At 30.5% G+C, this 11873-nt stretch overlaps 2 protein-coding genes across 2 annotated transcripts; one reads left to right on the top strand and one right to left on the bottom strand.

The window, feature by feature from the left end:
• The first annotated feature begins 1670 nt into the window (after positions 1-1670).
• On the top strand, positions 1671-2856 carry LOC124920320 (chaperonin-like RbcX protein 2, chloroplastic). The gene is made up of 5 exons (XM_047460784.1): positions 1671-2109; positions 2201-2292; positions 2356-2413; positions 2496-2561; positions 2640-2856. Exons 1-5 carry the CDS (start codon positions 1831-1833, stop codon positions 2748-2750), a joined length of 606 nt encoding a protein of 201 aa, XP_047316740.1. The 5' UTR covers positions 1671-1830; the 3' UTR covers positions 2751-2856.
• Positions 2757-8224, bottom strand: LOC124920319 (armadillo repeat-containing protein 8). Its single transcript, XM_047460783.1, has 8 exons — positions 7822-8224; positions 5227-5943; positions 4839-4934; positions 4681-4764; positions 3872-4106; positions 3614-3774; positions 3249-3527; positions 2757-3161 (listed from the first exon to the last, which is right to left on the bottom strand). The coding sequence occupies exons 1-8, from the start codon at positions 8173-8175 to the stop codon at positions 3099-3101; spliced, it is 1989 nt and encodes a 662-aa protein (XP_047316739.1). The 5' UTR covers positions 8176-8224; the 3' UTR covers positions 2757-3098.
• Positions 8225-11873: the final 3649 nt, after the last annotated feature.

Below are 11873 nucleotides of genomic sequence, written 5' to 3'. Positions count from 1 at the left end.
GTTATTTTAACACAAACAAATTAAACATTTTTTCATTTCATTCTTATTTATCAATCACTCAATTCATTAATTAAATTATTAAAATACTTTTTATTTTAAATTATAATTTTTTATTTTTTATTTATATATATCCCTACATTTTAAATTTTTTTACCAAAAAAATTATTAACTTCTCAAAATTATTATCAATTATTAATTTTTTTTCTCCTCTTAATATTTTAAATAAACAATTACAAATTTATTTGTTTATTTCTTTTATTACATAATAAATATTTCACAATATCTTGTTCCCTCATCTCAATAAATGTTTTTGTTTTATTATTTATTTATTTATTATCATGTCGACAACTGGTGTCACAATTTTGTCCCTATGTAATGGCACCGTCCATCTGTCAATAATTCTTAAACATGTATTTTATTTTTTTTAAAAAAAACTCCACCCCCTTATTTTTATTGTACATCATATGGTCAGAAGATAAAAAAAAATTTTTTAAAAAATTGATGATATGAATTCCTAGGATTCTACTTCAACTTCAGTCTAGTGTCGTCAGTAGGCACACGTGCATGTACCTATAATATAAATTTAAATAAATTGTACTAATTTATAATAATTAATGTTCCTGCATCTTCCTATGAAAATTGATAATTACATATCAGAAATTAATCCCAGAAATCAGAAAAACATCCATGCTTATGATATATTTGTTAAATATGCAAGACCTAGCCTTATTGCTAATATGAAGAAAGAAAATTAAGTTTATCTCAACTAGAGATGTGTTAATTGGAGTAAGAACCACTATTTGAGAAAAGATCATATTAGTTTCTTAAATAAAAAAAAAAAAAAATACTGTTAGCTAAAAATATGAGCATTAATTATGATCTAGGTGTGTTATTATATATAAATATTGATTATCGTTTAAATATGAAAAGAATAATAATACAAAAACACAAGTGTTCACTTAGTTATCAAGACACCCGAAACATAACGAGATTAATAATCAATTAGAAGTAACAGTGTAAATATAAATAAAAGATTATCACAAATGAACGTAATATAAAATTTAGCGTTAATGAGTTTGGAGATCCTAAAAATATCACCGACCGCCTCCACCGATTTTTTTAGAAGAAATCTGCCGGTTTTTAGAAGAGATTTTTCCTATTGTCATAATAATGTCCCTTATCGTCATATAATAACGTTGTGAAATAAACGTATCGACCGGTGACAGTCACTTAACATCCTGCGATTCTTTTCAAGTCAAATAGTACACTATAAAATAATCCGGATAGGAACTCATCAACTTAATCTTATCGAATAGCCTAGCCTATCATCGACTTAAACATCACCCTCTCACCCAATGTTAATCATGTTCAAAAGTAATTATAAAATTTAGTAAAAATATATTAAATGTATTTTAGTTAATTAAATGAGAGGGTAAAATTAATGAAATAATGATGGATTTGTTAAAAATTATTTGTAAATTCCTAATTCACAATACTTTGTTTTTTTTTTTTTTTTTATAGATTTGATTATGTTAAGATGGAGAGGTGGGAGAGAAAAGGCATTGTCGGAATGGATGGATATGTCTTGATGTCATGTGGGTAGAAAGCTTAGGACCTTACAAATATTCTGGTTTCCATTATTATTATTATTATTATTATTATTAATAAATTGAAAAAAAAAGACCAAATTTGAGATTCTTTCTCTCACAGTCACTGTATTTGTCAATTTCACAACTTTTTTTTGAATACCCTTCTTCTTCTTCGTCTTCATCTTCTTCCGGATCTGAAACCCCCAATATCTGAGGATTGAACAACTTCACAGGTACAACAATGGTGGGTGTTCTTAGTTATGTGGTGAAGTCTCATTCTTACCCATTCTTATGCACCCAAAAGGCCGGTCATGAGCCTTTCTCGCGCCCAAAATCAGTCGAATTATGCAGCTCATTTTCTCACCATCCATGTCAAAGGCTGCTGCGAATGTACAAACCCGATACCAACTCCCGGAGGAGGAAGAAGAACAACAACAACAAAAACACTTCTTTAGGCATCCTAACAGTTGTTAGCGAATTGGGTGGCCAATATGAAGATGCCTTTGGAGATGTCAAAACAGTAATTTTAATTATCACCATACCCTATACTATTTTACTAGTTACTGGTTACTCCACTTCATATAAAATTTTAACTTATTTCCATAATGCAGCAACTTGTTAACTATTTTACTTACAAGGCTGTGAGGACTGTCCTAACTCAGCTCTATGAAATGAACCCACAACAGTATAGATGGTTTTATGAGTAAGTCACCTACAAATTTAACATAATTCCAAAAACAAAATCTATAATTTCCTACTCTTCCAGCTTCGTTTCATCGAACAAACCTGGTGATGGCAAGCGATTTCTTCGTATTCTAGCAAAGGTATGATAATAATAATAAACGTAGCTAATTTCTGATATGGGATTTACTATGACTAATCAATTAATGTCACGGAAACTAACAGGAGAAGCAAGAATTGGCTGAAAGGGTGATGGTAACACGGCTTCATCTCTACGGTAAATGGGTTAAGGTATCGAAAACACAACAGATTAAACAAAATAATAATATGCATTTTTGCTACAAATAATAAACTATCCTCTGGTTTTAGAAATGCGACCATGCTCAAATATACCAACTGATATCGGAACAGAACCTGGAACTGCTTCGTGAACGACTCTTGGAGACTGTAATATGGCCATCTGATGATACAAGCACATAGTAGATCGGATAATACAAATACAGGATCATCGACGATGGGCCATCTCCACCATTTGTTAATTATTTCATGTTTAACGAACAAGTCTCTAATGTATGTTTTTTTTGTACATATATTTGTTGCCAATTTTAGAGAACACAATAACATACCAAAGTCTAATTAGCTTCTACTGCTAGGAATATAGTACAAACTCTCATGAAAAAAATTGAAGGATTTCATACCATAATATGATGATGATGCTTGAAATGGCTAAAGGGTTTGAATCACGAACTCAGCACCATGTTGCATTAAACCTTCGTGTATAAGACATTTTTAACTTTTACATAAGCTTAAAAACAAATAGATGATCGATCATACTGCTGCCAGTCCATCACCAAAGGTCATAAGTTGTCCCAGTGCTGCTCTAACACGAAGCTGCAGGACAAGACCAAAATAAATAAATTTGTATCAAAAGTAAACAAGCAAAGTGAAAATTTGTTAAAAAGGATCACATTTATCTACCTTTACATCAAGGCAAGAATCATTAACCATATTTTTCAACTGAGGAACTATTCCCGCGTTTCTTAGTTTTACTGCTCTATCGGGTGCACCTGGACTGCTTGGGAAGGTGAGATTTATTATTGTCCATGTACAAATAACTCTCAGCTGGCTGATTGGACTTTGCAAGAAACTTATAATCATTGGCTGGTGGTTACTGTGTATTGGTTGAAGAAGTTCTTGCATTACACCTTCTTTATGGAATTCAACACCCGATGCTACATTGCAGAGGACATACATTCCCTGTCACAGTAGAACACGTTGAATCCATCAAAAACTGAACTAAAAAAACTACTCCATAGGGTTAGTTTTGAGCAAGGCACACTAACCTGAACTAAAACCTCAGTTTTCAAAGCACTCCGTAATTGTCTACCAACAGCTTGCAATAGAAGACCCTCCTCAGCAAAGACATATTCAATGCAGTCCAATTGTCCATCAACCAGATTCTTCAAAAAAGCCAGAGCATGTTCTTGTACAGAAGCCTCAGAGTCTGTACAATAAATGCAATTAAGACTTTTGTAGTTACGAAGTTATGCATCACAAGCAACTGAAATTGACTAACAAAGGACAAGAGCACGAACAATTACCACAAATCAAACCATATAATGCAGTTGTTGTGAGTTCTAGCATGACATCATCTTTAAATTGGCTTTCTGTAAGGAATATTAGATTACTTAATGCCCATACAGCATTGAGCCTAATACTTGAATCCATTGATTTTGACAGCTGAATAAGCTCTCCCAATCCTCCAGATTGAATGAACAAAGACTTATTTGCAGTAAAATCAACCACAATGTTGCTAATAGCACCAAGAGCAGCAATCTAAGCAAGACAACCCAAATAGCATTTGTTACATAAGCTTCGACATAGCATTAAGGGACAGCAATCAACCACTATTCAGAAGGTGTTGAATGTTAAATACTGATTTTTAAGTGCCGAATTAGTTTAGTGTTTTTGAAAAATAAATGTTGAATAAAACAAATGAAAATATATGAATTTTTAAGTTGATTTGATAATACGTGGAACTAATGTTGGGAAAGTGTCTAAAGACTATTTTACCCTTATGGAACGCAATTTCATTAATTTATAGAGGTTACAGTTGTCTTTTTTTACGCTCTTACTATATTACCAAGTTAAGTCATTCATAATTACCGAATTAAGCCAAATATTTTAGCTTCATTTTAGTTAAATCTAGATAATTAAGTAATTGTATATACCGACTTTTAAATGAATTTAATTCAAATATGATAAGTATTTTTTTTTCTGAAATTTAGGAAGTTAGCACGACCCCCACCGGATGTGACTAAGTGTAAATGGTCAGGGTGTGAACTCATGACCAATAATTTTTTTGAAATGTAAACAATAATTGCTTAGCATCTCTTGTCAAAGCTTTTACCTGGACAGAAGTAAAGCTTGAATTCAGAAGTTGAATGAGTAGACTGATAATGCTTTCCTTAACAAAATTACCTGCACTGAGATTCTGAATGATTTTCATTAATGGAGGTGGCATTATGCTTCAAAATCAAATTAAGAAACACTGGATTTCGAACAAACCTGGACTGACCGAGAGATGCACTTCAAAAATATGCATACTGCTTCGCGTACTTCAGCATTCCTATGAGTCAACGCATCGGTCACAAAGTTAAATACCTATGTTCACAAAACAACAATCATAAGTCTAATCTGATGATATTTCACAGATCATGGTCAAAGGAGATGCAGATACAGGACAAAGTTATAATTGATAATACGGGGAGAATCACTTGTTGCAATTTAGAGCTGGTTTGATGTAAAAAGTGGGATATTTAGGGTTATTTGGGTAAAATGACCAAAATATCCTTATTATTTAATATTTTAAAATTTCATAAAAAATAAAGTAAGGGTGATTTAGTATTTTTCTTGATGATTTGAATGATTAAGTGGCATGAAGGTCACATGGTACCTGCAGTGAAAGAAGTCTTGACCTGCATTTTTCCAATGCCGAGCATAAATCAGCCAAAGCAAGCAATATTCCTTGCAGACGTCTGGTTTGCAGTACCTCTTTCTGAAAGTAATCACATAGTTTATCTACAACATTTGCCTCAAATGCAAGATTTTGCAGATCCTCATTTCCAGCAACCAAACTTGACAAGGCAAAAGGAGCTTCATCCCCAACTTGACCAGGATCATCAAGAAGATCAAGTAAAATTGGCACCAACTTAGGTGTGATTCCCATATCTTCCAGATAGCAAGGAGATGTATTCCTCACAGAAATCAAACACAAACAGGAAAGCAACCTAGTCCGAGGATACTTATCCTTCGTTAGTTCAGTTATGATACTCAATGCTCTTTCTTCAAGGCCTACAAGCTGTGAGATTACTTCTGGATTCTCCTTGGTTATTGTGGCCAGAGATTCTAAGCTTGCCTCTCTTTGACATAAAGAACCTCCAAGAAGACTAACAAGCTTCTTCAAAACTCCAGCATCACTTAATGCCTTCTGTTCAATGCTTGTCCTACAAGAATGAGTTATGATGCTCGCACCAAGCCCACCAACATTTTCATTCTCGCTATTCAGTAGTAACATAAGTGATTCCAAGTTCTTCTCTTGAAACAAGTTATATTTGGGAGCCAGTTTTGACTGATAGATAATTTTAAGGGAACGAGCACCAGCGTCCACAATCTGCAGATTAAATCTCCAAATAAAACTCCAAATAAAATAAGAGAATGCTTAGAAGTGTCTAGTTTGGGGATAATCTTCTTTTCTTTTATCTGAGACACGGAAGAAATTATTTCTCCCTGGAGGAGGCTAACACAATATCATCACTGTCAATATTACCTCCTACTTCAATTAAGGTGCTTTAGTGGGAATCAAACTTGAGACCTCTGCCTCTTAGTTTAAAACTCTTACCTATGAGTTACATTGGGTGAGTTAGTTCAAGGATTATCTACACTAGCATGATATGAATTTGGAGCGAAACGTGCTTATTTTCTACAAGAATTCTTTCATTTTGTCAAAAATCAAAACCAATCATGTTTGGAAGAAAAAGTTGATCAATTTTAATTTTTTTAGTTTGATCTAAAAATGTTTCAAAAGAACACTTTTTTCATTCAATTTTCATCTAGAAAGTTTCATCTAATTCAATCATTTCTTTCATACCAAATGAAAACGAATCACTTTCACTTTTTTACTTTTGGCAATTTTCAAAAGTGATTGTGTCAAAATACTAGTTTCCAAATCACCATAAACAAGAAATCAACCTCGATCCTCTGGGTGGAGAAAAGCAGGCAAGCAAAAGAAATGTATGATTATGGTTCGTATCATGTCAGTAATTTAGGTTTAGAAAAGGGGAATTGGCCGAAACCTTAGGAGATAAGAAAAAGAGAAAGGGACGATAGATCCAAATTTGTAACTTCATTCAATTCAACATAGATGCTTCTAATAAAGACGATCAAACTATTTATACGCTTATCTAAGACATATTTACAAACCTATCCATACCTTTACTTTTAGAAGTTCCCTAACCCTATTATACTATTTACATTCTTAAGAGATTAACAATAAGAAAAAAAAATTAAATTGAAGTCACAGGGCTCATTCAAATCAATTGAGAGATTCTGAATTATTTAGCAGCAATAAAGATTCCAGGAATGTCCAACTTAAATAACAAATAGATTCAGGAGTTTCCTAATGATACATATCAATGTTTTACAGCCAATTATTATTTTACAATAACCAAAATATTGCACTCCTCTTTATAAATGTTCTACAGCATGTCAAATGGCAACAAGACACTGGCAGTGCATAGATTGAGCTTTATTGCCAAATGTGAAAGTCTATCTATCGAGGATATTATGATAAACGCAAACATGTATCTACCTTGAAGGGAGGAGAGATTAAATCCATCATTTAAGGTATTAAACTACAAACAGAAGAAAACTTTGTGTGGCCTAGCTGATATTCGCATGAGGAAGCTACAGTTTGGAGACCCTACACGAACATAGAGGTCCAATAAACAAGATTCCCGATTGTTAATGTTCACTAGGTAAGACATATAGGATATAAATATTGTATATCATTAGCTTAGTCAAAACCCAATAGTTTATTACACCATTTGTGAAGTACCACACTTGACTTGAGTTTCCTCTAGCTTTTCAAAGAACCCCCTTTCTAAATCATTTTTGGAACTCTGTGATATGCTTCTGGATTTTGTTTGTTCTTCATCTAAACTAGGATTTTTAAGTAAGTTCTGGTAGATAGATAGATATCCATTCATCATGTCCCAGAGGTAAATTCAAGGCCCAGTCTCCAAATAATTGTTAATATAATGTTTTGAATTCTTCCCTAGAACCAAATTGTGAAATTTTAGATTTTTCAATGCCAGTTTTCATTGAAATGAAAATTAATAGTAAAAGATGAAGAATTTATCTTCAATCCTGTCATGTAAGAACCTGTTTAGCTAAATTAACTCAATTTCCAATATCTATAGAAATTGTGCCTATTGGGTCAAGTAATTCTCATCAGATAAACATAAACGAATGAAACAAAGGATCTGTTTACCTTTTCATTTGGGTATGATATTAAATCAAATAAAAGGGGCAAAGATCCAGCATCAAGGACCGCCTTAACACCTGCATCCAGACCACAAGCGAAACTTCCAATGGTAGCCGCAGCCTGTACGAGGAGAGATAGAGAGGATTCGAAATTCGCGGGGGAAGAATCGGATAGAATAGATACAACGGCGGGTACAGCCCCGAGCTTGATGTATGAAAGCTTTTTCGTACGGTTTCCGATAATCTGATTCTTCAAATATCGAAGAGCCTTGAGCTTATCATCATCGGCATCGGATGAAGATGAAGATAGTCGGATAATAAGGTCGTCCGGCCGGTGGTGCGAGACGGCTGAAGTCGGCATCGTTCGCCGGCGAAGTATAATGTCATGCGAACGCGCGTTAATAAGTGAAATTTCCTTTTTATTATACAAATCAAGCGGTTATTATTTTTTATTTTTTTTAAACTAAATAAAATTTTCATATTTTTCATTTCAAACTAATTTTATTGTAGTGGATTTGGTAAGGTGTATATTGAATATTTTATCAATATTGTATACATTAATAAAAAAAAAAATGGTATGTGAAAAATCATATATATATATATATATATATATTATATACCAACATTTTTTTATATTGAAATCTCGGTGTAATTCGAATATTTACGGTAAACTTAAATTTCAGTACAGGGTTATAGTATTATAAAGTTTATATCAAAAATATTTATTTTTTAAACGAAAAAAAAATCATATAAAATAAATATCTTAAAAGTTGAGTAACAAATCTATTTAGAAAAATTCTAATTTATTAAAAAAATAAAATAAGTTATTTATAACTCTTGAATCTAATTTGGAAAAAAAAAATTAGAATTTAGGTGTTGTTCTTATAAGATTTTTTTTTAAATCTCTACCAAATTACTTTTCAAATTAATCATTTTTTATTTATTTTATCACTTAAAATCATTTTTAAAAAGACTAAAATACCCTTTTTATTTTAAATTTATATTTTAAATATTAAATATTTAAAGAGACAATGAAAAACTGTAATTAATAAGAACGATAAATAAGGATAAAGAGAATTATTATTTTAATATTAAAATAGTATATACAGTCCGTTTCTAATAATTATTTTGAGTTTTTTAAAAAATTAGAATCCGACCTACGTCCTAGTTCTTTTATAATATTATTAGTCATTATTTATTTATAAATATAGATAAATTTTAAAAATCTCTCATTAATATCATAATTTCATATTTCTACCCTATACCAATAAATCAATATATTATGGTACTTACAAATTATACAATGTAAATATTTTAAAGATATATTGATTATTTTTTCATTAATAAAAATTTTTGGTATATAAAAAATCATACCTATATTATGAAAAATAAGATTATATCAAAATATTGGTATAATTAAAGGAATCGTATCAAATATTTACGGTATACTTAGATTTCGGTATCGTTATTTTAGCGTTCAAACTAAAAATATTTATTTTTTAATTGAAAAAATTATATACAATAAATATCTTAAAAGTTGAGTATTAAATCTGTTTAGGGAAGAAAATAAATATTTTAATATTAGAGAGAAAAATAAATATCTTAAAGGTTAAACTTCAAATTTAATCTATTCTAAAAATGAAATAAATTTTTTATAATTTTGTGAATATAATTTTAGAACTTAGTTATTTATAATTTTATTAGTTATTATTTATTTATTTATAAATATACCAAAATTTTATAAAAAAACTCCTATCAATACAATAATTTTGATATCGATAAATATATACCGAAAAAATCGATATTTTGCGGTACAATATTTTCGATATAACAAAATATCAATAATTTTTCACCCCTATAAATTATACACTTTAAACATTTCTTTTAATACATATTATCTTATGTGATTTTATTATTATTGAAATAAAATTATATTAATATGACTAAAAATAGGAAGGTAAAAAATTAATGAATTTATTTTTTATTAATAAATCTTAAAAAAAAAAATTATTCATTTTGAGTAAAAAAAGTCCCCTTAAATTGTTTTAGGATAGGGGAGGGAATTTGGGAAGAGTGAATGACTTGTCACCACATCACTAGCTGGAGAAATGATGAGGAAAAAGAGAAGATAGAAAAAAATTGTTATTTTTCAGCCAATCAGATTGCGCAACGTCATTCTCTCTACTAAATTCTCTTCCTCAATCATTTCTCTTGTTTGAGTGCATATTGATTTTTGAATTCAAACCTATCTAGGGCCGACCCTGGGTAAGCTTAACAAGCCCTCATGCTAAGGTTAAAGTTTACTGAGATGTTTATTCAAATCTATTACATTTTTAAACATAAAACTAATAGTTTAATTGTTTAATAAAAAAATTTAGAATTTTATTTAGGTATGTTCAACGTAGGGGCGATATAAAAAAATAGACAATTTTTTTCCTGAGGCAGTCCAATACTCAGGACCAATCTTGAATGCATTTGTGCTATTTGATTTGAAATGGTGCATTGAATGCATTCAAATGTAATAGAATTGTAGTTTGTAATGATATTCATTTTGGTTAATTCATTTTGTATTTAATTTTGTGAAATAAAATCACCAATAAATTAATACATTAAGGTACAGCTAATGGGAAAGATTAGGAGTTTTTAATTCAAAAACTCATCCTACATTTACTTAGTGATATATTAATTTATTTAACTTATCATTCGTCATATTATTATATTATTTAATTTATTAACCAATATATTAAAATACTTACTACTTTAAAAAAAATATATTATTATATATTAATAATTTTTTAAGTACTTTTACTTAAAAACAAATACATCACTTCTTAAAATCACACCAATCATAATTTTTAAACAACCCACTACCGAATAATGCGGCTCTAATATAGTGAAAACAATCTTTTACTAACACAAATGATAAAACTGTTTTACTTTATTCTTGATTTATTTTGTGTAAAAGTGTAATTTTGAGACAAAATTATTTGAATAGATTTGGTGATATAACCAAATATATCTTTGATAATTTATTGTATGAAGACCTAAAATGTGTCATGATCAATGAGGACATAATTAGGGGTGAGCAAACGGGTAAACCCAACCCGTATTACCCAACCCATATTCAACCCAAATTAAATTTACCCAACCCATAATTCAACCCATATTATTTACTAATATGGGTTGGGTATGGGTTGGGTTGAATATGGGTTGGGTAACCCAAATTATTTTATTTAACATATATTTGACTCATTTAACACATTTTTATTCGTTTAACACGTTTTTCACGTTTTTGACATTTTTAATACGTTTTTCACACGTTTAACACGTTTTTGACACGTTTAACACGTTTTTGACACGTTTAACACGTTTTTGACACGTTTAACACGTTTTTGACACGTTTAACACATTTTTGACACGTTTAACACGTTTTTGACACGTTTGACACGTTTTTTCACGTTTTCGACACGTTTAACACATTTTGACACATTTTGGCACGTTTAACACGTTTTAACACATTTAACACGTTTAAACACGTTTAACACGTTTTGACACGTTTAACATATTTTTCACATTTTTGACACGTTTTTGACACGTTTTTTCACGTTTTCGACACGTTTAACACATTTTGGCACGTTTAACACGTTTTAACACGTTTTGACACGTTTAACATATTTTTCACATTTTTGACACGTTTCACACGTTTTTGGCACGTTTTGACACGTTTAACACGTTTTCCACATTTTTGACACGTTTTGACACGTTTAACACATTTTCGACACGTTTAATACGTTTTTCACATTATTGACACGTTTCACACGTTTTTCACATTTTTGGCACGTTTAACACGTTTTAACACGTTTAACACGTTTTGAGACGTTTAACACGTTTTGACATGTTTTTCACGTTTTCGACACGTTTAATACATTTTCGACACGTTTAATACGTGTTTCACACATTCAACACGTTTAACATATTTGAAACGTTGGACACTATTTTCATGTTTTGACATGTTTAACACGTTTGACACATTTTTCACGATTACGACACATTTTGACA

This window comes from Impatiens glandulifera, chromosome 1 (genome assembly GCF_907164915.1).
Source record: "Impatiens glandulifera chromosome 1, dImpGla2.1, whole genome shotgun sequence".
Lineage (NCBI taxonomy): Eukaryota > Viridiplantae > Streptophyta > Magnoliopsida > Ericales > Balsaminaceae > Impatiens > Impatiens glandulifera.
This window is presented reverse-complemented; position numbering and strand designations above follow the sequence as displayed.

Coding starts and splice junctions, on each gene's coding strand:
- LOC124920320 (XM_047460784.1), top strand. CDS start 1,831: ATGGTGGGTGTTCTTAGTTATGTGGTGAAGTCTCATTCTTACCCATTC. Junction 2,110..2,200: donor CCTTTGGAGATGTCAAAACA/GTAATTTTAATT, acceptor TCCATAATGCAG/CAACTTGTTAACTATTTTAC. Junction 2,293..2,355: donor CAGTATAGATGGTTTTATGA/GTAAGTCACCTA, acceptor CTACTCTTCCAG/CTTCGTTTCATCGAACAAAC.
- LOC124920319 (XM_047460783.1), bottom strand. CDS start 8,175: ATGCCGACTTCAGCCGTCTCGCACCACCGGCCGGACGACCTTATTATC. Junction 4,935..5,226: donor CAAGACTTCTTTCACTGCAG/GTACCATGTGAC, acceptor TTGTGAACATAG/GTATTTAACTTTGTGACCGA. Junction 3,528..3,613: donor AAACTGAGGTTTTAGTTCAG/GTTAGTGTGCCT, acceptor CTACTGTGACAG/GGAATGTATGTCCTCTGCAA.